Raw genomic sequence first — 27925 nt, 5'->3', positions numbered from 1 at the left:
CACAGAAGAGCGAAAGGCCTGTGGCCATGCAGGAAGCAATAGATCTCATTATACAACGAAACATCCTTTGACTCTGTACCAAGTGACAGTCTAAGACGCAAGCAAGGAAGAAATGGTTTGGGTTCCCACTGAAAGCACATCTATTGCTTCATGGGTACAGGGTTTCCTTTTGGGGTGATGAAAATGTCTTCAAACTGGATAGAGGTGATGGTTGCAAACATTATGAAAGTACTAAATGCCACTGAATTGTACACTTTAAAATGATTCATGGTTGCTGGGCCTGAGCGGCTCAGTTGGCTGAGCACCGAAAACTTACAGGCCTGGGACACTTACGAAGGAAGGCAACCGATGGACGTTTCTCTGTCACTTTGATGTTTTCTTTTCTCCTCTCTCTCTCTCTCTCTCTCACTCCCCCCCCCCCCCCCCCCCTTCCTCTCTCGAAGCATGTCCTTGGGTGATGATTTTTAAAAAGTAAAATGATTAATGGTTAATTTTATGTTTTGTGAATTTTATACATAAGAAAGCACATCTATTAAATGTGAACACTAAAGCTGAGCAAGGTTACCAGAATATTAAAATGGGGAAAGAATTGCATGTGACCTCCATAGACTAGGAAATGGTCCATCAAACTAAGATGGAATATTATGAGAAAAAGAAATAAGAGGAAAAACACCAAAGACACATAAAATACTTAAAGACAAAGAGCAATTAGGTTTAACTAGAACAGCCTAAGCTGGATTGAGGTAGGAGACAAAAAAGGTCAAAAGATCATAAATTAAACATGATTCAGCAATGAAATGAAGTTGGTAAATAAGCTAACATGATCTGGGGATGTGTTCATAGGAGCATGATTTACATAAGCCAGGAAAGTAGTCTTTTCCTGCCACTATACTTGGCATTGATCAGGCTTTTATGAGAGCACTGTGTCCTGTTTTGGTCTCCACACTTGGCTCTATGGTATACAGGCAGCCTTTCAGCTACAGTCACATATGTATTCTAATCATTAGCCCACTCAAATATGTACTAATCTGCCACAATTCCCAGCCCCATAAGTGAAAGTCAGAAACATTCTAATGCTCTAAGACAGTGGTTCTCAACCTTCCCAATGCCACGACCCTTTAATACAGTTCCTCATATTGTGGTGACTCCCAACCATAAAATTATTTTCGTTGCTACTTCATTACTGTAATTTTGCTACTGTTATGAATCATAATGTAAATATCTGATATGCAGGATGTATTTTCATTGTTACAAATTGAACATAATTAAAGCATAGTGATTAATCACAAAAACAATATGTAATTATATATGTGTTTTTCGATGGTCTTAGGTGACCCCTGTGAAAGGGTCGTTCGACCCCCAAAGGGGTTGCAACCCACAGGTTGAGAACCGCTGCTCTAAGACAACTCTGCTCATTTTTTTTCTCTCTCTCTTTTTTTTTTTTTAAATATATTTTATTGATTTTTTTACAGAGAGGAAGGGAGAGGGATAGAGAGTTAGAAACATCAATGAGAGAGAAACATCGATCAGCTGCCTCCTGCACACCCCCTACTGGGGACGTGCCCACAACCAAGATACATGCCCCTGACCGGAATCGAACCTGGGACCCTTGAGTCTGCAGGCCGACGCTCTATCCACTGAGCCAAACCGGCCAGGGCTGCTCATTTTCTCTTGCTATGAGTTTGATACAGCCCCCTCAGGCCATAACTTAGTTACACCCAGGCAATAAGCCAATGCAATGGAACTGGTTCTCATAAACACTGGCAGCTGATATACACCATCCGAACCTCCAGGCTGGACCATGGCAGGTCCCAGCACTGGCACTGTGTCTCTGACAAAGCTTCCCCAGGCGGGAAATTCACAGCATGCCACCCTCCCCTCCTGCCAGCACAAAACCACGAGGCAGTGCTGAGGGCTACCCCGTTAAGGCCAAACATAATCGGAGGGAAAGAGAACGGGTTTAGGTGCCTCACGGCCTGTTGTGTTGCTACTTGAGGCTAAGAACCCCAAGACTTCTCAAGAATTCAGCTTTTGGCTAGGACTGGAGTGGTCAAGAATCTGAGGCCACGGTTACCTGGAGCAGCTGGACTCCGACGGGGACCTTTGCTGCCCTTCGTACTGCTGCACCAGAGCTCGCACGCTCCAGTATGGATTCTCGATCTCCTCGTCCGTGCTGCTGTTCCTAAAGCCAGAGGACACCAGCAAAGGAGAAGGGTCAGTCCTTCACGTCCACTCAACAAGTACTGACAGGTGGCCCTCTCGTGAGCACTACAGGAAAGATGAATAAGGCAAAGCCCCTGCCTCAGAGACACTTGAAACCTAGCAGGGAAGATAGATACAAACGCACATAACTTCACCAATCTTTGCAACACCTCGGGGTCGTGCTTAGCACACACACAACCGCCAAAGCATTTCCTGCCGTGCCTCCGGGGGCAGCTTGGCCTTCAGGATACGTTCCAGGGAGAGACTCCCGCAGACATTGCTCCCAGTGAAGAAAACACACGGTGCCAACGGCATCTCTTCACAGTTCTGGGCACCAGAGCAACAGATTACCTATGTCATTCAACCACTTTGCTGACTGCGAATAGAGCTCTTCAAAAGAAAGGGCTTTTCTCTTTCAAAGTGCTCTTTTCTGCAGCGTGGGGCTGTTTGGGTGATATTTTTATCTACTGCAGATAAGCATTTAAGGGAAAATATCAAAGACAGTCCAATTTCCATGCCCAGATGCCCACCCTTACCTCTGTCTGTATCGAAAGACGTCCCGTCCTGACCGTGACATGTCGTGACACACATCAGCCAGAGCAGCAGCTGCTCCCTGGGCCACAGCCGTGGCACAGTGTGGCTGGTGACTCTGCAGAGGGGCTCTGAAGTCCCGTCCTTGGCTTACTGTCCTGCCAGAGCCGGGTTTGAAGTGAGCTGCCAAGGCAAGGACCAGCCGCATGATAGACTTCAGGTTTCCTTCCACAATATCTGGGGGACAGAAGAGACCGAGAGGCCCTCAGAGGGAGGGAGGGGGCTGAGGACTCATTCACTAAATACGCACTTGCTAGGGATGCAGGTGAGCGAGGCAGTCAAGCTCTCTGTCCTCACAAAGCCGTGTTCAACAGGGACACAGAAGACGTAAAAGCAATGACAATGAAGTATAGTAACATGTCATGATAGGAGAAGTACAGGATTCTTCAGGGGCTCCGAGTAGAAGCATCGTGCCTAGTCTAGAGGGCTCAGGATTCCCACAGGAAGTGAGCTCTAAGCTGAGACTTGGTTGATGAGTAGTGGTCCATCAGATGGAGGAGAAGAGGGAGCAGCAAGCATGAAGTCTAGAGGCAAGAGAAAGCATGACATACTAGAGCCTCGCTGTCTGGTGTGGGAGCCGCTGGCTACACTGAGCACTTAAATGGTAGCTGTAGTCTGAATTGAAATATGCTGCAAGTGTAGTATTTACTTAGCACACGCACACCCAAAAAGGGAATGCAAAATAGCTCCTTAGATGTAGTACAAAAAATAGAATGTAATAGTTTACATTTGAAATAATATTTTGGATATATGAGTTAAATTTTTTATTCAAACTGGTTTCACACTTTTTTCTTTTGTTTAATGTGGCTATTAGAAACTTTTACGTTACACATGTGACTCACATTATATTTCTACTAGAGGCCCGGTGCACAAAATTTGTGGGGGGTGGGGGGGACCCCTCAGCCCAGCCTGCACCCTCTCCAATCCAGGACCCCTGGCTCCTAACCGCTCGCCTGCCTGCCTGATCGCCCCTCACTGCCCACCCCCCTGCTGACCTGGTCACCCCTAACTGCTCCCCTGCTGGCCTGATCGCCCCCAACTGCCCCCCCTCCGCCAGTCTGGTTGCCCCCAACTACCCCCCCTGCTGGCCTGGTTGCCCCACACAGCCTGCTGCTCAGTTGTTTGGTCACCCTTCACTAACCCCCCTGCCGGCAGGGTCGCCCGTTCAGTTGCGATGGTCGCTTAGGCTTTTATATAGATAGATGGCACAGCTCTGCGGTGGAGGAGCTGAAAGAAGTCCAGCAGAGCTAGAACTAAGAGCGCAGCAGGAGAGGGTGAAAGCTGAGGGATAAATCAGAGGTCAGGTCAGGAAGGGCACCATAAGCCATAGGAAGGACTGCGGGTTTTATCCTAAGGACCCTCTGATCAGAGGACTGCCTGAGCATATGTACTCATGGTAAGATCATTCTGGCGGCAACGTGGAGAGCAGATGGGAGGAGGACAAACATCCATGCAGTGGGACTAAGCAGGAAGCCAGGTAAAAGAATACGAGGTCCTGAGTGGCAGTGTTCCCTAAAAATAGTTGACTTTAATGGGCCAGATCCCCAAGCCCACTCCTAATGGGGACCAGATGAAAGAGATTATCGCATTCTAAATTTGCCCTAGAAAAGAAAAAGGAATGCAGGCAGAAAAAAAATGTGATAGGTCTGGTGAAAGTTAATGTAAGGAAATTGGTAAAATTATATATTTTTTTAGTTGCATAGCCTTTTAGATATGCAAGGTTTTGAAAGGATTGATTGATACCTTCTACAGGGTGCTCTCAATGGTCAGCATCTACCCTTCCTGAATGACCCCAACACAGAGAACATCAGTAATAGAAACATGACAGGAGTGAGCCCTCTTGCCCCCATTCTCACCAGAGTCACAGGTAACCAGGCCCAGAAACTGAGGCTGAAACAGAACCGGATTACAGTCAGTTCTAGAGAAATGGCGAGAGGACTAGGGGGCCTGTGCTTTCCGAAGACACCTAAACCCTTTCATCCTTGCAGCCTGGGCTCAAGGGGACTGAGAAGTGTCCCCTTCTGGCCGCGTGGCTACAGGAGAGGGCATGTGCTGAGGTCACAGAGCCCCTCCATCTTACCAGGAATAGTCTGTGATGTAAAAAACAAAAACAAAAAGCTAGCCCTAACTGGTTTGGCTCAGTGGATAGAGCGCCGGCCTGTGGACTGAAAGGTCCCAGGTTCGATTCCAGTCAAGGGCATGTACCTTGGTTGCGGGCACATCCCCAGTGGGAGGTGTGCAGGAGGCAGCTGATCGATGTTTCTCTCTCATCGATGTTTCTAACTCTCTATCCCTCTCCCTTCCTCTCTGTAAAAAATCAATAAAATATTTTTTTTTTAAATCAATTACTGAGAGCTAGGCTGTTTAGGCCGCCGTGGTCGGCAAACAGCAGCTCGCAAGCCCCATGTGGCTCTTTGGCCCCTTGAGTGTGGCTCTTCCACAAAAAAAAAAAAAAAAAATGCTAGAAAATATTTTCCATCTGGAAAACTGGATGGATAAAAATGTAGGCTATTATGATGTGAAATAATTATTGGTCATGAAACCATAGGATCAAAAACAAAGCTATCCTCATTTTTATTACTTAAACAAGAAATTCTAAAATCAATATCCCAATTCTATAATTTCTTCTCTATTAATTGTCCTACACACAGTCAAGCAGACCTTTATTCAATTAAAATGAGTAGAAAATTTCTATTTTCACCCAGGTTTACAAAGCAGTAAAATTTTGATAATCACTCTGTCCCAATAACTTTCTTTACGGGAAAATGACATGAGGTCATCCTCCTCCTGTCTATCGGATCCCTTGACTACACAGTGAGCAATTGCCAGTAAAGATGAGTGTACTCGTCCACCAAGAACGTGAAGAGGCACTGACCTTTAGCTGAAGTCTGGTGCATACGAATCTTTTTGGAGGCCACAAACTGTAGCACCTTCTCCACATTATTCTTCATCTCCTGTTGGTTTCTAGGACTCAGCTGTACCCCACTCAGCTTTTCTCCTGCTGTTAGAAGACAGAAAATATATGAAGTTATAAGGAGAAATAATATCAAAGTCTCATATAGCCAGATACAGAGAAAGGGAATACTTGATGTAAAGAGTAAGATTATATATAAATATACAAGTGAGTTAAGCCTTAGTGTTTGTAATTTGGAATGGGGAGTAGAAAAATAAAAATATTTTAGATGGCCTGCAAATTTTTAAAAAATGTATTTTTATTGATTTCAGAGAGGAAGGGAGAAGGAAATAAAGAAACATCAATGATGAGAGAGAATGATTGATCGGCTGCCTCCTGCATGCCCCCTAGTGGGGATCGAGCCCCCTGCAACCCAGGCATGTGCCCTGACCAGGAATTGAACTGTGATCTCCTGGTTCATAGGTTGATACTCAACCACTGAGCCACACCAGCCGGGCTGGTTTATGTTTTTAAAAGTTGACTCTGGGTAGTCATAGATTATGCAGAAAGGAAACAAGGAGATTAATTAGAAAGAAAATGAAAAGACAAGGCAAGAGATAATAACGTTTTGGGCTAGAGTGAAAGAGGCTGCCAGGTGAAAAGTCAGATAGTAGGTAAATTTTTACTATAAAGCAGACAGCACATGCGAAGGACTGGATATGATACATGGGGAAAAGAGAATAATCAAGGAAAACTTCTAAGTGTCCTGCTTCAAGAGCTGGGTGAAAGATGTGGTGCATATATACAATGGAATACTACTCATCCATAAAAAATGAAATATTGCCATTTGCAACAACATGGATGGATCTTGAGAGTATTATGCCAAGTGAAATAAGTCAGGAGGAAAGGGACAAGAACTGTGTGATATCAGTCTTATGTGGAATATAAAACAAAAAGCAACAAACAAAACAAGCTTATAGATACAGACAACCAGAGGGGAAGGGGGGTTGGGGGGGATGGGGAAGGTAAAGGAGGTCAAATACGTGGTGATGCAAGGAGACGAGACTTCAGGTGGTGGACACACTATCTATGCCTGGAAACTCCTGAAGAGGAGAGAGGGCGCAGCGTGCCCTCAAGGCTTTCTGTTGGGACAGGCGAGTACTGGGCCTGGGCCCACTGATGCCCCGCTTTCCTTTGCTCTTTAGAAAAGAAAAAAAAAAGGTATACACCTTGAACTTATATAATATTATTATTAACCAATGTCACCCCCCAAAAATAATTTTTTTAAGTGTTTGAAGGAGGAAGGAGTGATCAACTGTGTGAAGTTCTCTTAAATGGAATAAAATGAGGGCTGAGGCCTGGCACTGGATTTCACAAGGCAGAGGTTGTGACCCTGAGAAAGTTTTAGTGGAGTCGTGGGATCCAAAGCCTGAGGAGGGCGGGTGGGTTAAGGAAGGAATGGGGAAAGGAAGTGAGTTCAGTGAACTTTTCTAGAAGGCAAAGTCACAATGGAATGTCACAAAAATACTTGGGTTTTGGAAAAATGAACACATATTCAAACTGCTTGTATATGTACAGAATATCTCCGGAAAGAAATGCAAAAAACTGCTTACTCTGATTGCCCCAGAAAAAACAGGTAGCTGGCAGAGGGACAGAGGTGGAAAAAAAGGCTTTTGACTTTATACCCTTTTGTACCTTCTGGGTTTTTTATCTGATTACATTTTCAAGTATAATCTATTGAAATAAGTGAAAATTAAATGTTTAGAATGAGCTCGGAATGAAAGCAGATCTAGGTTTGTACCACTGCTCCGACCGTGCAGTTATGTGGTCTTGTAAAGCTGCCTCGCCTTTTTAAATCTCATAAAATAAGATAGTGGCACTCATCCTACCCATGTCATGCATCAATCAAAGTAGCATGCTTAGCACAATGCTTGCTATACTAGTATTCTTATTGCTCAATGAATTTATTTTTACGAATCCTCTTTTTTAAGCTTGTTTCCTGAAAATGGGGATACTATTAGCTGTTTCTCAAGGGTTGATGATTAAATGAAATTAAACGAGATAGAAAGTATTCAACAAATGGCAGCTGCTGCTACTATTACCATTATTACCATCATTATCTATGAATACTCTGATGAGTCCCTGAACTGTGCCAATGAGGGAGAGGCTGCCTGCAGCAAACCGGGCTTCTGCACCACGGGAACCCTGCATCCCTCCAGGACTCTCAGTGAGGTCAGCTGACTAATATAACCATCAGCGTTTGAGTACCTATCATGTGCCAGGCACTTGGGTAGGAGTTGTGGAACCAAAAGTACAGAAAAAAAAATTATGTTGTACCTGCTTTTAAAGAGCTCAGTGTACACAGGAGAGAGAGCTGAACAATTACCATTCAGTGAATGGAAATAAAATAATACCAGAGCTACACACAAATGCTATGAAAATAAGGTTATGGCACCATTTATAAGAGTGAGCATCAACAACTCCAGGGCTCCAGAAGGACCAGCCCTTTCATGGAGCACATGGTAGTCAGTATCTGCCTGGCTACCACCTCCTTTTCCAGCCTCGGTTCAGACATTGATTCTTCTGACAAGCTACTACTGAACCTCCAGAACTGGCTGGGTGAGCCCCCTGCCATGAGCCCCATCTGTACTCACCCCATCAGAATGTAAGTACATTAATGGAAATGACTTCACTTTCCAGTCTTTCCAACTAGATTGGGGGTGAGGGGAGCTCTTGAGAGCTTAGACTGTGTTTATTATCATATTCCCAAAGCATAACACAGTACCTGGCACACAGTGTTTATTGACTAATAAATTAATTAACCCTGGGAAAGTATTCTGTCTTCTCTACTTCCAGTGCCATAGATTTTATTTACATTTTATACACACACACACACACACACACACACACACTTTGTTAATCCTCATCCAAGGATATTTTCCCATTGATTTTTGGAGAGAGTAGAAGGGAGGTGGAGAGACAGAGAGAGAAACATCGATGTGAGAGAGACACATCGATTGGTTGCCTTCTGTACGTGCCGAACAGGGCCAGGGATCAAGCCTGCAACCGAGGTATGTGCCCTTGAAGGGAGTCATGGACCCTTCAGTCCATGGGCTGATGCTCGGTGCCATATGTTTTACCGAAGAAGCCATCTGTTCTGAAAGGCATATAAAGGATAAAGAAGGTCAAGTTCTGGTTTATGTTAGCACCAGAGTCCAGGGCCAACTGACCGACAATCTCGATGAGATGAGCCAGGATCACCCCATCCCGAAGGTCCTGTCGCAGGTCCTGCACGGGCTTCACCGCTGGGCTCTTCCTCAGCTGCGCGTTCACCCAGGCCACGTACGCCTGCAGTTGCTGCTGAAAAATGAAAGGTGGAAATAAGGGGAAGGCTGCCTGTTATTCTTAACCTCCGCCCTGCACATGCAAGGCCGAATCTGAGGTTGAACTATGGTGGGCAGTGCATCACACCCAGAGGGAGCAGGAGCTTTTAAGGAAAGAAAGAAGAAAGATGGTCAGGCATATAGCAGGTTTTAAAATTCCCTCGTTTTATGTTAGTCTCCAAGGATCAGCTAACCTCTGACTAGGGTGGCAGTTCACACACAGATAAGGAGACAAGTGTGTCAAGGACTACGACTCCGGCTTTCCTTGAGTTTTGCCTGGATGAGGTCCAGGCCCACAACCACAGCCAGTTTTTGGTGTAATCACTGCCACCAGCAGCCCACCCTGCTTCCCAGGAACAATCACTCATGTCCCGTACACACAATGGGCTGTGACAGTCATAAGAATTGATCTTGGGGATCAGGAATAAGCAGTAAACCAAGCTCAGAACTGCCTTTTGCCCAGCTGCTTTTTTCACAATGAGACTTAACTGAAATAATCTCATACTGAACCTAAGATTATTCTCCTGAGCCTATAATCCTGGGATTGCTACAAAGTTAGTTTTAATCCATGCTTTATATTGTCAAAGAGGATCTAGTCACCTAAAACCTGCACAAACTTACCAAGGAAAGGCTATGGTAAGCAGAGTTCCTGAAAACTAAGGAAAGGCTAGGGGAGGAGGGACACTTTCATTTATTTTTCAACAAAGCTAAGGCCTAGCAACCTCAGACACCTGTTAGGCCCAGGTAGGGACATACAACTCATCCAAACCCTTGGATGACCTTACATGTTCCACGTGTCCCTTACACAGAGCTTGTATGCAGGTGTTTATTCTGATTATTTGGTCTGAAGATGGGAACATGAACAATGTCATAGTACAGGCAGCACTCTGTCTGGTTTCTGTAGAAGTCCAAGACCCCAAAAATTAAGTTCAAGGGCTAAAGTATTAAATTATAATTTGGTTAGAGTTCTGTTGACTTCTAAGCCCCAAGTACTTCCTTAATAAAGTGATGTTGGCAATTACTCATTGGCGGCTTCCTGAGCTTAAATTAAATCTTCCTTATTTTCTCTAAATTGATTTGTGGGAATAAATAAAGTCCTTCGGAAGACAGTACTAAGGCAACAATCAATCAGCTACTGACAAACTACAGGAATCACTGTGATCAGCAAGAGGTGGGGGGAGGAATATTGAGTATCTACCATGAACTAAATATCATTTGTGTTGTATACATGTTTTAACGAGCTAATGAATAGACCTGGAACAGGGCTGCCGCACAACTGATGCTTACTAAATGGTCATTACTATTTTCATTATTATCATCATCTAATTCAATTATCAAAAAAGCACAGAAGGGTCAGTATCATCCCAATGGATGGATGAGGTTCAGAGAGATTATGTAACTTCTCCAATGTCCCCACAGCTAGGACATGGTAGACCCGGTATTGAAACCCACTGGGGATCGAGTCCGCAACCCAGGCATATGCTCCTTACTGAAATCGAACCTGAGACCCTTGAGTCCACAGGTCGATGCTTTATCCACTGAGCCAAACCGGATGGAGCCCTAAGTATTTTTAAAATACATTTTTATTGATTTCAGAGAGGAAGGGAGAGGGAGAGAGATAGAAATATCAATGATGAGAGAGAATCATTGGTCAGCTGTTTCCTGCATGCCCCCTACTGGGGATCAAGCCTGCAACACAGGCATGTGCCCTGACCTGGAATCGAACCGTGACCTCCTGGTTCATTGGTTGATGCTCAACCACTTAGCACACCAGCTGGGCCCAAATCCTTAAGTGTTATTTTTTATTTTATTAAATGTTCATTTTGAAATAATTTTGCCACATAAAAGTGGCAAAAACATCACAAAGGGTTCCCTTACACGCCTTCCCCAAATATTTACATCTTACACAAAACAGTACAATGATCAAAACAGGAAATTAACACTGACCCAAGACCACCAACTAATCTACAGTGAAATGATTCAAATTTCCCTAATTATCCCACTTAATGTCCTTTTTCTGGTTGTGTCCAATCCAAGGTCCCACACTGCATTTAGTTGTCGTGTTTCTTTAGACTCTTCCAATCTTTGCCCTTCATGATCTTGACAATGTTGAAGAATATTGGCCCAAATATTCAGTGTCCCTCAATTTGGGTTTGCCTGATGTTTCCTTTATTTCTGCTCTGAACTTTATTATCATTACTAGAGGCCCAGTGCACAAAATTTGTGCACAGATGGAATGGGGGGATTCCTCAGCCCGGCCTGCACCCTCTCCCAATCCAGGACCTTTTGGGGGATGTCCGACTGCCGGTTTAGGGATCCCTGCGGATCGGTCCTAAACGGTCAGTTGGACATCCCTCTCCCAATCTAGGACCGCTGGCTCCTAACTGCTTGCCTGCCTGCCAGATCACCCCTAACCACCTCTGCCTGCATGCCTGATTGCCCCTAACCACTTACTTGCCTGCCTGATCACCCCTAACTGCTCCCTGGGAGGTGGAGCCAGCCGGGGCGAGGGGCCATGGTGTTCTGGTCTCTGGTCGTTCTGGTCGTTCCACCATTTCAGTCGCTGGGCTTTTATTATATAGGATGTTTTCCAATTAGTTACTTTTTGTGTATATAAAAGCTACTTTGGTATGTTAATTTTATGACCTGTTACCTTATCTTTAATCGTTCAAGTTTTATCAGTGACTAGAGGCCTAGTGCACAAAATTAGTGCACTGTAGGGTCCCTAGCGGCTGCCTGTTGCCGACCAGGGCCTCTCTCCCTTCCCCTAGCAGGCCCTGCCCCTGGTTGAACTCCCGGATGACCTCCCGATCGAGGGGACAATTTGCATACTATGCTTTTATTATACAGGATTGTGGTTTCCAGGATTACTATCACATCAACTGTAAAAAAAAATAGTTTTTCTTCATTGTAGTGCTTCCCAATTTAGTAAGTTACTGGTATTAGAACTATATATATTTTTTCTCATGTTAAGAAAGTATTCGTCAAGTCTTATTTTCTTGAGTGTTTTTATGAGGAATGGATGTTGAATTCTGAAAGTTTGTTAGCATTTATGGAATTAATCTTTTATGATTATTTTCCCTGAAACCTATTAGTCTGGTACTATATGATATTAATGGATTTCCTAATAATGAACCTACTTTTAATTCTTGGAATTAAACTCACCAGATCATAGTGAATTATATTTTTACTATGGTGTTAGATTCTATTGTTAATAAAATAATTATTAGTGCTATAGTAGTACTATATATGACATTTCTTCATAGGTACTCATAAATATTAGTCTGCAGTTTTCTTTTTGCATTGTCTTTATCATATTTAGGTATCAATATTACCTTTGCTTCATATGAAGTAGGAAGTTTCTCTACATTTTCAATACTCTGAAAGCTTTGGGACTCTCTGATATGTGGAGGTTTGATAGAATTCCCCTATAAAATAATCTGGGCCCAGTACCTTATTTGAGGAATAGTTCCTTAATAACTTCATTTCTTCTACAAAAATTGGTCTGTTTAAATTTTGTCTCTAGCAATTTTAATAAGAATTTCCCAAGAGATGATTCATTTCATCAATGTTTTAAAATGCATTTGCATAGACCTGGAAATACTCTGATAATTTTTTTTGTTTCATTGGTTACTTCTCCATTATCATTTCTCATTTTGTCTTTTGTGCTTTCTCCCTTTATCTTCTTCATTGTGTTAGCCAATAGTTTGTCTATCTTGATATTTTCAACAGATCTTTTTAAAATGCTTTCAAGAATTATTGCTATTCTGGCCTAAGTCCCTCTAAAACCGTAATACCTAGAAACAACCACAATTCTCTAGTGTAAAACCAGACACTCGGCTTCCTTATCTAAAAACTTTCACATTCTTCTTCTCCTTTTTCTTCCTTTTCTTATTTTTTGTTACCTCACCTCACATTGTTGACCCATACAATGCTGTCAACCAAAACCTCCCAGTAATTTTTAATACATTCTGCTGTTAAATCAAACTCTTCCATCTTTGTTCTTTTAAAATTGATCTTCTTGATGCACATTTACCTCTTATAAATTTCAACCTGTTAGATTCTTTCTCTGAAGTTCCTTGCAGACCCTGTCCTTTCATGCATTCATTTATTCAAATCAACCAGCACAGCCAGGAATTGTGCCAAACCCAGCGCTTACAGTCACATAAATAACTATGGCACAAAGTGATTGCTGCAGCAACGGAGAAATGTTAAAAATGCTATTAATGCACAGAAGGGTCAAAAGCGAAGGAAACATTTGGCTGGCTTGTTAAGGTTGTTTGCCAGGCCACAAAGAGGAGAAGGGCATCCTAGGTGATTTAAACAAAAAAGAAAGAAAAAGAGCTGTGAAGGCATATGGTATCTTGGAGGAATAGCCAATTAATAAATTACTGTGTGGGCAGAGCCATCAGTGGCAGGCAATGAGGGTGGAGAAACAGGTCAGCACAAACCTACCAGCACTTAGACTTAGGTCTTAAGATCTTCAGCAGGAAAGCCTGGAGCTTTGAAACAGGTGAGTGAAACTGTGAGACCCGCATCTTAGAAAAGTCACTCTGGACACAGAGGAGAACATGGGGTAGAAAGATGAGCATCCAGATCTGCAGAAACCAATGAGGAGACGAGGCAACAATTCCAGTGAGAGAAGATGGGAGCCTGAATTGAAGCAGCATAGTTAGAAAAGCACAAATTCCAGAAACAAATCAGAGGGAAATGATAAGATGTGGGTAGTGACAAAAAAAAAAAAAGAGGTTCCAAAAAGTCATGCCTGAATGATTGACTGATGACGATACATTAACTGAGAAAGGGAATATGTGAAGAACAAGTATTGGGAAAAAGAAATAGTTTGGTTTTGAATAAGAGTCTGAGCTCTTTGTAAAACATAAAAAAGCCAGTTGGCAAAATACATGTCTAGAGCACAAGAGATGGGAGCGAGGTGGGAGGTACATGTTTGAGAGTATGTATGTGTGGTAGGTATAGCCATAGGTGTGAGACATAATAACTAATAACTACCACCTACTGAGCACTGACTATACACCAGGAACTGTGCTAAGGACTTCACCACATCTTTTCATATATTCATTCATTCTCTCTCTCTCTCTCTCTCTCTCTCTCTCTCTCACACACACACACACACACACACACACACACACACACACATTAATCCTGTGAGAAACTACCTTTCTCGTGTCACACACATGGAAACCAAGGTTCAGAACAACAAAAACCCCAGTCACAAGGCTGCTAACTGTCAGAAGAAGAATCTGAACCCAATGCTGACTCCAAATCCTGGGCTTACAAGTGAACTACAAGAAGTTACTTGGCAGGAAAGGGAGTGAGGAGACGGATGGAAGGGAAAGAAGAGATTAACAATGTACTAAGTGGCAATTTTTGTCAGCTATTGAAAGAGACACTTTATATTCCTGTCTCCTTTAATATTCATACCCAGCCATTAAAATTGATATTAATGAATAAAGGAGCATTTATAATATCAATGAAAATTGATATTATTGGCCCCATTTCCCATATGGGAAACCTTGCTCAAGATCATAGCGCTGATAACTCATGAAAATGGGATTTGAACCCACTGCACCAAACTCCAAAGAATATATTATTTCTACAATACCAAAGAAAGCATACAATGAGAGGAGAGAAGGGAGTACCCAGGGCAGAGAATGTGATATATCAACATTAACGGAACAAGTGAAGTGAATTGAGCAATAAAATAATGATCCTAGGATATATAACCAGAGGGCAGAGGAAATATGGGAATCCAGGGATGAGAGAATTTTAAGACAGGTGGTCAGTTAGGTCAAATGCTGTAAACAGTCCAGCTAAGGACTAAGAAGCCCATTTCATTTAATAATTAACAGGTTTTTGATAACCTTTGAGAACAGATGCTGTAGCGTGGTGGGGTTAAAAGTCAGATGGCAGTGAACTGAGAAGACCTCAGAGAGCATAAAACCAGCAGTGAGGGGAGGAGAAAGGGTAGCTGGAGGAAGGGGAATAGAGAATGAGGGTGTTTTAGGATGACAGGACACTTGTTGGCTGGGGTGTGGGGTTAGTGAAGGATGAACAGATACAAGGGGAGGGGTGTGAACGATGCAGCAAGGTTCCAGGGGAGAGGAAGAGGCCACTTCCTGTTCTGATTGTGAGGAGGCAGGAATACATACCTACAAATAGGTACAGACCTGGGGAATGTGTAGGTAGGGAAGAAGGAAGTTGAAGGAGTCCAAAATCTAAATAAATGCCCCTTTATTCATTACTACAGGCATGATGCACAGAATTCGTGCAAGGGTAGGCCTTCCTTCCCCCAGCTGCTGGCTGTGCTGTCCTGGCCCCGTCCCCCTCCTGCACCCGCCTTGGCTTGGTGCTGCCCACGGACGCCACCACACACCTTGGGCTCCCAGGTTCTGCGGAGCCCCCCACCCCAATTGATCACCCGCTGGACAGTGGCCTGGGCCTCCCTCTGTGGGGCGATCATGGGGCAATGGCAGGCCTGGCACTAGTGCACGTCATAGCGTGGTCGTCTGGACGGTGGTCCTGCTGTTCGGCTGTTTGGTCGATTTGCATATCACGCTTTTATTATTATAGATAGAAAGGAATGGGGAGAATGGAGGAGGCTTCCAGAAAGGAACCCTGTGGGAGGCTGGAAAGAACAACGGCACCAAGGACTCAACAGGGCTGGAAATTATAATTGTGTCACTGAATCAATCAGCAAAGCTATGTGATTTCCTCTAGAACAGCCGTGGACAAACTACGGCCCGCTGGCCAGATCCCGCCCGTTTGAAATGAATAAAACTAAAAAAAAAAAAAAGACCGTACCCTTTTATGTAATGATGGTTACTTTGAATTTATATTAGTTCACACAAACACTCCATCCATGCTTTTGTTCCGGCCCTCCGGTCCAGTTTAAGAACCCATTGTGGCCCTTGAGTCAAAAAGTTTGCCCACCCCTGCTCTAGAAGGTCTCAGCAGGCCTGGGGGGTGAGTGGAGGAAACCAATATGGGCTAACCTAGGACTGGAATTAGTCAGAGGAAATACAGTGATCACCAGGAAGTGAGGATGGTGGTGAGAGTGCATTTGAAGTGACTGATTGTGAAATCTGCACCGGATAGAAGAAATTAAGGAGAGCTGATAAACTGAGAGGACAAAGAGTAAGGAGAGAACTTGATGCACCTCAATGTAAGTTTAATGGGAATGGAGGAGTGCAGAGATTTGGGGTGTTAAGCAGAAAGTAGACTTTCAGAGTTCAAGATTTCAAGGGCAGCACTAGCCTGTTGCTCAGTGGTTAGAGCGTAGGCTTGTAGACTGAAGGGTCCCAGGTTTGATTCCAGTCAAGGGCATGTACCTCGGTTGCAGGCACGTGTGGGAGGCAACCAATCGATGTATCTCTTTAACAGTGATGTTTCTCTCTGTCTCTCTCCCTCCCTTCCACTCTGTCTAAAAATAAATGGTGGAAAAAATATCCTCAGGGGAGGATTAACATAACAAAACAAAACAAAACAAAGATTTCAAGGGCAGGGCAATTTTGTGCAATAAGTTCCAGGATACAGCTTCACTGTGTGGCATTTTTGTAGCAGCACAGAGAAGGACAATCATTGCCGTGGGGATGGTCAAGGAACTGGGAGGCTTGACTGTCTTCATCGTGGATCCTGAAGTCATTCCAGGAAAGTGGTAGCTGAGGATATTTACTATTCTGCCCAGAGTCACATAACTTAGAAGACTGATGAGTGTGCCTTCAATGACGCCCAGCCAGCATGGCTCAGTGGTTGAATGTCCACCTATGAACCAGGAGGTCACAGTTCGATTCCGGTCAGGGCACATGCTCGGGTTGTGGGCCAGATCCCCAGTGGGGCATGCAGAAGGCAGCCGATAATGATTCTCTCTCATCACTGTTTCTATCTCTCTCTCCTTCTCCCTTCCTCTCTGAAATGAAAAAAAAAAAAAAAATTAAAAAAGAAGTCACTGACAAAACATTTTAATTGAATCGTCCTTTGTCATGTCACTACCGTGTCTGCATGCTGACAGAGACCTATTAAATGGCATCTAACAGAGAGATCACAGACTCACAGCTGAGTGGGCTTATTCTTATCCACAGGTTGAGGGTTACAATGACTTTGGGCCTTTGCTCCTTTTAAATCTAATCTGGGGAGCCAACCACTAAGCTAAGTCTCAGTGCATCTCCTCTTTGACATGAAGGTATCTGTACCCGGTATCCAAGAGGCAGGCCAAGGCCCTGTTCTTGTTACACTGGAAAATGCCTACTGCTGGCTCTGAAAACAACTGATTTGAACAACAAAGTAGACACTCATGAGGACCAGCCACACCACCGACTTCCCCCACCAAGAGGTTATCTTAAAAGAGGCCTACAATGAAAGCCTAGGTCCCCGTTTTAAATTGTACTAGAGCTACTTCTGTTAGCAGATGAAATACATATGCTTCTTGCAAGAGTCTGTTACTCTCTAGTGGTTGAACTAGTAGGTCTTTTTCTTCTTTGTCTTTTTTTTTTTTTTTTTTTGCCTCAGAATCTTTTCTCAAATTATAACTTGTGTGAAAGCCACATATGTAAAATAGGGAAAGCAGTGATTCTCTGGTTAGCACCAGGGAATTCAGAGACTAGTCCCCCCTTTTTAAAAAAAATTTTTTTAATTGATTTCAGAGAGGAAGGGAAAGAGAGAAACATCAATGATGAGAATCACTGGTTGGCTACCTCCTGCACTCTCCCTACTGGGAATCAAGCCTGAAACCTGGGCATGTGCCCTTGACCAGAATCGAACCTGGGACCCTTCAGTCCACAGGCCAATGCTTTATCCACTGAGCCAAACCGGCTAGGGCTAGCCTAGTCCTCTTTACCCCCACACCCTAAAAGCCATGTGAAGTAACCTCTTTTTTTAAAAAAATATATTTTATTGAGTTTTTTACAGAGAGGAAGGGAGAGGAATGGAGAGTTAGAAACATAGATGAGAGAGAAACATCGATCAGCTGCCTCCTGCACACCTCCTACTGGGGATGTGCCCGCAACCAAGGTACGTGCCCTTGACTGGAATCAAACCTGGGACCCTTCAGTCTGCAAGCTGACACTCTATCCACTGAGTCAAACCGGTCAGGGCAGTGAAGTAACCTCTTAAGGGGTTCTTGCATCAGCTGAGGAAAAAGAAATCACTGAATTTTGCTTATTTCTAGCACTAAAATTTTATAAGTCAATTATTCAGTGAAGACAAAATAGATTCAGCAAAATAAAAATATCCAAAATATTAAGAAGTATACCTTGAACATTCTGGAGAAGCTCCATAGAACCATAATCAGTTTCCAATCAGGCCCAGAGGGGGTGGGGGAGCTGCAGGTGTAACTAACAGCTCTTGGGATAGCGGTCCAGCTCACAATGATTCCCCCTTCTGTAGAAACATGACCCTCTACAATCAGTGGTTCTCAACCTTCTGGCCCTTTAAATACAGTTCCCCATGTTGTGACCTAATCATAAAATTATTTTCGTTGCCACTTCATAACTGTAATGTTGCTACTGTTATGAATCGTAATGTAAATATCTGATATGCAGAATGGTCTTAGGCGACCCCTGTGAAAGGGTCGTTTGACCGCCAAAGGGGTCGCAACCCACAGGTTGAGAACCGCTGCTCTACATACTCAGTGATGGGTCCTAGTACTGGTCTGGCATTATATTATCCCTTCCACTGGCCACAGTTGACTGATCCAGCTAAGTTGACTGGTCAAGCCTAGTAGATCTCTGGACTTTTTTGGTCTCAAATTCAGGAATAGAATCAGTCCCCTTCACCACCCTTCTCTGTTTCTCCCAGTCTCTCTTTTACAAAGTTGTAAGATATAAAACTTAGATGCTGCCATAGGCATGATGTTCACATCTGTAGTGAAAGTGAATAAAGCCACCCACAGAACCAGAGATAAGAGGCAAAAAGCAGAGGGAGAAATCCTGCCTGTGTTTGAGTTCTTGATTTTCATTGAGACTGCTCCATCCTTGCCCATTCCATGATTTAGTTTTTTAGCCTTTCCTTGGATTCCATGAGTCAGTAGATTCCATTTTCTATCTCTGCTAGTTCAAGCTGGGTTCTTGGCACTTGCAACCAAACTAATAAGAAAAGCAAGATACTTTCAGCTTTCGACAAGGTATAACTTTCTTCAGTCATCCCAAATCTGGGTTCATCCAATACCAGCTGCCTCCACCATGCTGCCAAAGTTTGACTCCAACGAAACCAAAGTCATATACCTGAGGTGCACTGGCGAGGAAGTTGGTGCCACATCTGCCCTTACCCCCAAAATTAGACCCCTGGGTCTGTCTCCTAAAAAGGTTGGTGATGATCCTGGTGGGTGTGGCTCAGTGATTGAATGTTGACCTCTGAACCAGGAGGTCACGGTTCGATTCCTGGTCAGGGCACATGCCTGGGTTGAGGGCTTCATCCCCACTAGGGGTTATGTAGGAGGCAGCCAATCAATGATGTTTCTCTCTCATCAATGTTTCTAGCTATCTGTCTCCCTTCCCCTCTCTCTCTAAAATCAATTTTAAAAAATATTTTTTTAAAAAGGTTGGTGATGACATCGCCAAAGCAACCAGGGATTGGAAGGATCTGGGGATCACAGTGAAACTGACCATTCAGAACAGATTGGCCCACACTGAGGTAGTACCTACCTTCTGCCTTTGCCCTCATCATCGAGGCCTTCAAAGAACCACCAAGAGACAGAAAGAAGCAAAAAAACACACCCATTAAGCACAGTGTAAATATCACTCTTGATGAGGTTATCAACATTGCCCAACAGATGCAGCACCGATCTTTAGCTAGGGAACTCTCTGGAAACATTAAAAGAGATCCTGAGGAATGCCCAGTCTGCGGGCTGCAATGTGGATGGCTACCACCCTCATGACATCATGGATGACATCAACAGTGGTGCAGTGGAATGCTGGGCTAGTTAAGAACCACAAAGGAAAATATTTCAGTTAAAGATCATTTGACAAAAAAAGCAAGACAATCAGATACACTATGTCTGTGACCACAAAGAACTAATCTTGATCCAGAATTAACATCTGAAACTTGTTCCGTGGAAGCTAGAAGGATGCCTGAGCAATCTGGAAGTCTAGAAAGGCTGAGGGTTTTATGACAACCCTCTGAGTCAGGTCTCAGGGAAAAGAAAAGTAGACAGAGCAACAATCAAATCTGTGTGAGCAGGATTTTGGCTTGACAAGACTGAACCACTCAAAAGCTCTGAGCAGCTGGTGTGGGGAGAGGTCTTAGCAACCCCATACTCTCCATCAGCTTCCTCCAAGACACTCCAAGTAACCCTGCAATATAAATTCAAACTCTTCCAATAAAGACAGTTCTGCCTACCATCTTAATCTGTGCAGGAAATCTTGACCTGGAAAGCTTTCCGGTCGCCCAATGTACCTGGTTTTCTTTGGGACCTGCCCTTCCTTCTAAGTAAGTTTGTAAACCCAGCCTCTGCTTTCTATCTCCTCTAAGCCGCAGGTCAAAGAGAATTCCTACAGGGAACTTGTTTGGTTAGAGTTGCAAAAGCACTGATTGGGCTTTTCCAGAGAAGTCTGTGGGACCTCCCAACCCTAGTGTAGAAACATTCAGGAAGTAGGCTCTATGGCAGTGGTTCTCAACCTTCCTAATGCCGCGACCCTTTAATACAGTTCCTCATGTTGTGGTGACCCCCAGCCATAAAATGGTTTTTTTGCTACTTCGAGCTCCTCCTATCAGTCAGGTGTTTCAGGCACTGGGCACAGATAGACACTGTTACTCTACCCCCTCCCACTTTACAGACGAAGAAACTGAGGCTCAGAGGTTATAGTGCAGTGGTTCTCAACCTTCTTAATGCTGCGACCCTTTAATACAGTTCCTCATGTTGTGGTGACACCCAACCATAAAGTTATTTTTGTTGCTACTTCATAACTGTAATTTTGCTACTGTTATGAATCGTAATGTAAATATCTGATATGCAGGATGTATTTTCATTGTTACAAATTGAACATAATTAAAGCATAGTGATTAATCACAAAAACAACATGTAATTATATATGTGTTTTCCGATGGTCTTAGGCGACCCCTGTGAAAGGGTCGTTCGACCCCAAAGGGGTCACGACCCACAGGTTGAGAACCGCTGCTCTATGGCTTCCTGCCCGCAGCGTGCTGGAGAGTGCAGGAGACCTGAATGGCTCAGGAAGGAAATCAGTTTTACAGTGAAACCAGATACCGGACACCCTCCAGCAGCAGAAGCTGAGGAGATGGGGTGGGGTGTTGCTGATAAACTGAGAAGAAGGCAGGAGGTGTGAAAACCTTGAGTTATTACTGGCCTAAATTCTGCCAGGAAAAGAATGTAATATGGCATTTCTTTTCTATTAATTCCTTCAGGTCTTACTGAACCAGGAAAGGCTATTTATTCATTGAAGTTGGTGGCTAATTAGGTAAAAGTAAAGTTCACAAGTAAAAATTTTAGATTTTTTCTTCCCTCCATGGGTAGGGCTCTTTGTATTAATGTTCAGCCCAGTAGTCAAAGGATAATATACCAGAAAGTAAAAACCTAAAAACTTTCCGGAAGATTTCATCTCCTAGCCTTATTTTTAAATTTCCATTAGTTACGAGTTCCATAAACACTCTGTTCTTCACAAGTATATGTTATAAGTGTTCAATAAATGCATGTGAGTGAATGAATGAATGAATGAATGAAAGAATGAAATGAGGTATCACTGTATAATCTATGAGTGTCCTTTACTAAAAACAGGGCAGGGAGCCCACTCTTAGGGCCTTTGGGATTGGTTCCCTACCTCCCTAATATATATGATTGTTATCATAATTAGCTAGTTTATTAATATTAATAATAGAAAGAGAGCAAAGGGGAGGCCAGACATTATAAGTATGGTCATCTGCGCAGCCTCACCAGGAAGCTACAGCTTCACTCTCCCCAGTAACAACCAGTCCATTCCCTGCAGATCACTGGGGGAAGGGATCGAACAAAGGGGGAGATGGGCACATTCGCAGTTAAGTTGGGGTGACACAGGAAAGGCGCTTGCCTGTTAGTCTAGCCTGGGAAAAAGATCACTGGCTAGGAGGGTGGACCCTGATGGAAGCCCATGAAATCCTGAAAGGTGAAAGTCCCCAAAGGGAGTTCCCTCTCTTGTGCTCTCTTGCTCTTGCACTCCTGTTTCTCACCTGCTCTGTAACCAGCACTCGCCTGTGTGCTAACCTACCATATGGCCTTAAGCAGCTGCATGGCCCGTGGCCCTATGGACCCCACATGCAATGAACTGCAGCTGGGAAGACAGGCTAAGCTAGTCAGATGCTGGACTGAACTATAATTTTGTTGTTGTTGTTGTTAATCCTTACCTGAGGATATGTTTTCCATTGGTTGCCTCCTGCACAAGCAGATTGAGCCTGCAACTGTGGCACATGCCCTTGACCAGAACTGAACCCGCAACCCTTCAGTCTGGCAGCCGACGCTCTAACCACCGAGCCAAACCAGTCAGGCTGGACTGTAATTTAATATAGGACAGAAAGTCTGGGCAGTGGCCTTGATCCTAGCCCTGTTGAAGACAAGATTGGACTTTTTCCATGGCAGGACATGGAGATGGGACCTTGGAGGGAAACCCCCTTAATTTTATCCACTGAGCCAAACCGGCTAAGGATTTTTTTTTTAATCCTCATCCAAGCCCCTTAATTTTACATTATCAATCAAGCTTTCCACAAAATCCCATCCCCCCGTGGGAAAATTCTTTTCCCTGAGGCACCCCAAGAAATTCACTTCCACTAATAACGTGACCACTGAAGGTTATGTCCATGACCACTTAAATAGGGCCTGGTTTGAGTGCCGGAAGCCAGTTCCAGCATGTCAGATTTCAAGAGTTTCATCAGAAGGTTGATGGAACTTGGGGACTCAACAAGGGCTGAGTCACATATGTTGTCACCTGTTGGGAATGGCTGATGACATTTCCCCAAACCTGAAAAGGAATGATTGCTTGGCTGCCAGACAGCTCAGGGCATCTTAATCTACATGTTATTGCCTTCTACTGGCCAAACACCTGAACAGCAGTTGGCTAATTTCCTCTATTCTGACAATGGACTCTGTATACGAAACCCTGACCCTTTGAAGTGTATATCTCTGCCTCACCTCAGGACAAGTTGTGTTAATAAAAAGCATGGGGTCCTGAGATGAGGAGATCTTAGTTTCCTTTAAACTAGGCTCCTCTGACCCCCAAATGCCTTTCAAAATTATATTTCATCTCTGGACTCCTATTTAATCTATGCACAGCCTTCTCCAGATTCCAGAACCCTTCTTAATGCTGGAACAAGAGCCCCGGCATTTGAGGATAGCAAATAAGGAAATACGTTCAGGAAAGTTTCAGTCCTAACAGCCTCGACAACAGGGCGAGTCATGGGGAAGTGGCACCTGGCACACAGTGCCCTATCACTGCTCCACAGGCCTGGCCAGCCCATCACTCACCATGAGGAACATGACGCTGCCTGAGAGCTTGCTGCCAGGGAGCATCTGTTTAGCTGGCACTAACTCCTGTGGGAATAAAGCCAATGAGCTCGGGTGAGGAGTGGAGAAATCAGTCAGGATAGAAAAAAGAAGGTTGGCGAGTGTGGTGCTTTGTTACATTAAAGACTTAACTGGCCTTTAATTTCTACAGCAAAGCACAGAGGAGGTCATTGTGGAAATGTCTGACCGCCTCTGCTTGGCCCCAGGTTGCGGAAGGCGTGAGGCGCTTAGGAGCGAGGTCTGCAGCAGCTGCTCCACATGCCAATCCTCTTCTTCACTGGCCCTATGTCCCCCTACGGGAATGGCGCCAGACAAAGGCTCTTCCTGTGTTTCTCAGGGACTACCAAGCAGATGAATCTCTGTGAGATTTAAATTTTTACTTTTCTACGTGGAGAAAAACTGGTAGGGAAAGTCTCCCAGGTCATGTGCTTAAAAGGTTGAGGCTCAGACACCTGATTTCCTGTTGACCAACATTTTAACAAATCAGCTAAACAACTTTCAGTCCCTCGGGCCATTCATACTCCAGCCAGGCACAGGCTCACTCTGCCTGACAGGCAGGATTCCTACATCACTACAATTTCCCCAAGTTTCAGACTCTGACCATTTACTTTATTTTCATTGCCCTGGGAGCTCCACCAGGGCACAGACTATGTTTTTTTACTTCTGTTTCCAGAACCTGGCATGGTGCCTGGTGAACACAGTCATTCAGTGACTGTCTATTAAATGAATACTTGCATACATGTTTTCCAGATTAGCAAGAAGAAAAGTCTGGTCTCGGTGAGCAGGTCAGTTGGTAAATAGTTGGTACTTTCCATGATATTATTAAGTAGAAGGTACCTGTGTAATCTCCCACAAACACTACCTCTTCCATGGTACTTATCACATTAAGCTTCCTGTTATGGTTCTTATAGTACACCTATAAATCTCTTCCTATAAATTCCTTGGAAACAGGAACTAGTTGTTTTTCTATTATTTTATCCATTTCCTCATCCAATAAATGAATTAAATAATGGAATGAATGAATGCTTACTTGCCAGACTATATTACAGTCTTTGGTCTCCCCAAATCTTCCAACACATGCACCAAAGTACTTTTTTAAAGAAAGTTTAGCCCCTAGAAAAACACTTGCAGAAAAAACACTTGGCACATTAACCAAAGATAATGTTCATATGACATCAATACCAAGTGGCAGAGAAAACAAATAAATAGCTTTGAGGCAGATCAGAATGGGGACAAATGATAGAAAGGGCACGCCCATAACATAGGAGTTGGGGATGACAGCCAGGTGAGCTATAGAATGTGGTTGTAGCCAAAAGTTGTGGATAATTCAAAATGCAGAGTAACCATGTTGATAAAAGGGACTGCATTGACATGAGTCAATTCTATGAGTAATTTGTCAGGTGTGTTCAGACCAGGGCTATTCAGGGAACATAATGGAAGAAAATTCTGCCATGCACAGTTATGCATCATGGCATATGGTTGAGATTAGAGGCTAACAGTGGGTAGAGGAAAGCCTTGATTCAAAGGACAAGGTTTCTCTCTGTTAATTAACCAGTTAGGGCCATAGCTTCATTTCCTGTGGCAGTTTTCGCTGCCACAGAGAATGACGTCACAGCCCTAACCACACAGACCTTAAAAGCATCCGGGTGATGAAGAATAGCTTCAGATATGCTTGGAGCATTTCCCAGAGATGACTGGATAGGTGTGTTATTCTTAGTCTCAGTGAAGAGCTTCTCAGAGGGACTGAAGTGTATTCTGACACTGGCCTTTAAGTCCCGATCTATATCCTTATCACACGACTCTAACAAAAGAGATTGAATATACCTGGATCTATTAAGCAACCCTAGAGGCTGCAATAGGTCAATCAGGGCCCCATCATCTCTGAAATAACTAACATAGCATTACTCAGTAGCACTAAATGTGATACAGTACGTGAAAAGAATTATTCAATATAATTTATTATGTATGTAAAATAATTATTTAAACTTTCAGGGACATTTGAGATTTAACATATTACTATTAATATTATTTAGGTTATGTCAATTTCTCAGAGAAACCAAAATACTGATTGGCTATCAGAGTTCAAATCCACTAATAGAAGGGAATAGATTATACATTAGCCTGTAGATGGGGTGGAAGGGAAATTTACAGGATGGATAGAAAAATCAAATGTCAGAAAGAAAAAAGAGGCATCACTACATTATTCTAGAGGTGAATTAATAAAGTTGTGTGTCTATTGTTTTTATTTCTTGTTGTTGTTGTTTTGTTTTTATTAAGACTCCATTACCACCACAAAAAGAAAACTCCCACTCTCCCTTTCCCTTATGATTTATAACAACTGGAGGTCAGGGGTCATTTATGGACACACTAAAGCTCTTCAGGGGAAATGTTAGGAAGTGAAAAAGAGCAGAAGGCAAAGACGGGCTGACTCCGTGCTGCTTCTCTCCTCCTGATAAGACAGACAGTGGGACCTGATACTGGGGACTGAGTTTAAAAAGGGGGAGGCCAGAGGAGGACCTGAGGGGCTTCTGCACAATTGGTGGATGAGTCAGACGTGTGACGCTTGAGACCACGGGCAGGCCCAAAGGCAAGGAAAAGAGGGACCGGGAATACCGGAAGCACTCAAAGAGGTGGCCTCCTGGCTGGTGTGACTGTAGCTCTTTGTTAACAACCCCCTGACATGTGTTCAGAGGCCTGGTGCAAAGACGAGGAGCCCTGCCGCGCAGGCAGGGTGCAAACGCTGACCTTCAAGGAGGGCTGTGACCGCCTCAGCCAGAGGAAAAGCCTGGCTCAGTGGGTTAGGTTAGGACAGCGTCTCGGCAACTTTCCTCTCTGTGTCAGGAACAAGGCCGGGCACAGGGGCCAGGACCGGAGAAGGTTCTGGAACAGGTCAGGCTGCAGAACTTCTTAATTAGAAACAGGAATTGAGGAAAGAGCCTGCTGTGCAGCTGTAGCAAGAAAACCTTACACACAAATTCGCGAGAATGGCTACCTCCAGGAAGGACTGCAGGGATGGCCGAGGCACTGTCTTGCCTGTAATGTTCATATTTAAGAAGAGAATGTCCTCATGTGTTCATTGTTTAAAGACTGACTTTTAAAAATCGTAAATTTAAGAAAGAGAAGGAAGAGAGGGAGAGGTGAAAAGAAAAGGAGAAAGGAAGCAACACACAACTAACAGTCTAGGTCTCCTTGGAGGGGTCTCCCTGGAACCTGGGATAAGGCGAAGGGGCGGGGCTCAGAAGCAATGAAAGACATATGGAACACATCGCAAGGGGGGAGGATCCTACATCAGAATTCTCTAGGTCACAAGAAAAAGAAATGTAATAAGTAACAGAATTTTGAGAGTAAACACTGAGGAGAAAGAGACCAGCCAGCCTCTCCCATACTGCCTGTCACATTGGGGCCCCGTTCCCCACTCTCACACAGAAGGGAGCCAATACTGACTCCCCTGAATTGATCCCAGAAACCCAGACCTTCTCTCCTCTTGCGTCTTCTCTGCCAACCATGCCCTTGGTTGTGGAGAAATGTACTACCCTGGTTTTAAAAAAAGATATCAATAGAAGAGGGCACTTGATGTGGACCACCTACCTGCTCACCCTGCCCTCTCAAACTTTCTACCAAAGCAATGCCACCCATCCTTCCCTCCGCTCTTCGTTAGCGCCTGGAATAGTGAGCACTTCTGCCACAGACTCAGGAATTTCCTGGGGGAGGGTCCCTGGGGAGAGTGGAGACCACCTCTTCTGGAAGGAGATGGCCTCTGAATCCGTGGTCCTGTCTTCTGGGCTCAGGCTAGCAGCCAGGGACGGTCCATGCCCAGCGTAGCTGGAGGCAGGCGGCCCCTTTGATGTCTCGCGGTTCACCCGTGGGGTCTGCACCCTCCCACCACCAAAGCCGCCTTAGGGCTCTGCATGCGAGTTGCTCTGGGTCCTCGTGAGGATGAGGGCGCCGGAGGGCCGGTTCCAGAGATCAGGCGGGAGGCGCTGGGGGAGGGGAGCTGGGCAGTGGGAGGGGCAGACGGGGCAGTTACCTCGTTGAAGCCCTCCTGCAGGACGTCCAGAAAGTTCCCCCGGGTCAGGCACGCCAGCATGGTTCCTGCCGGGGCCCCCCGGGCGGGGCTGCAGGCCCGGCGGCGCCGCCTCCTCCCACTGCACACAAAGGCTCCGGGTTCAGCTCGTGGGGATGTCTCCGGAGTCCCGCACGCCACTTACTGGAAACCCAGACCTGAGCCAAACTAGCGGCTTCCACTGGGCATGCTCCTGCGGAGGCCTCTGCAGGAGGGGCGGCTGCTCCGCGGTTCCTATAGAAACAGCTGGTGCGCGAGGGCTGGACCGCGCTGGCTGGAGGGAGAGCGCC

General features: G+C 44.5%; 1 protein-coding gene and 1 pseudogene across 4 annotated transcripts in view; one reads left to right on the top strand and one right to left on the bottom strand.

Annotated features, from left to right (window-relative positions):
* The window catches only part of DIXDC1 (DIX domain containing 1), a 62903-nt gene extending 34984 nt beyond the window's left edge, over positions 1–27919 (bottom strand). The window contains exons 1-6 of one of the 4 annotated variants that reach the window (XM_014539534.1): positions 27600–27919; positions 23534–23599; positions 8917–9046; positions 5669–5794; positions 2739–2970; positions 2075–2182 (exon numbers count right to left, since the gene is read on the bottom strand). In XM_014539534.1, coding sequence (XP_014395020.1) covers positions 2075–2182; positions 2739–2970; positions 5669–5794; positions 8917–9046; positions 23534–23599; positions 27600–27659 — 722 coding nt within the window. In that variant the 5' untranslated portion in view covers positions 27660–27919. The remainder of the gene's footprint in view (positions 1–2074; positions 2183–2738; positions 2971–5668; positions 5795–8916; positions 9047–23533; positions 23600–27599) is intronic. The other 3 variants (XM_014539541.1, XM_005856840.2, XM_005856841.2) reach the window with 3 other exon arrangements.
* On the top strand, positions 19194–20392 carry LOC106726077 (annotated as a pseudogene).
* Positions 27920–27925: the final 6 nt, after the last annotated feature.

This window comes from Myotis brandtii, unplaced genomic scaffold (assembly GCF_000412655.1).
Source record: "Myotis brandtii unplaced genomic scaffold, ASM41265v1 scaffold105, whole genome shotgun sequence".
Classification (NCBI taxonomy): Eukaryota; Metazoa; Chordata; class Mammalia; order Chiroptera; family Vespertilionidae; genus Myotis; species Myotis brandtii.
This window is presented reverse-complemented; position numbering and strand designations above follow the sequence as displayed.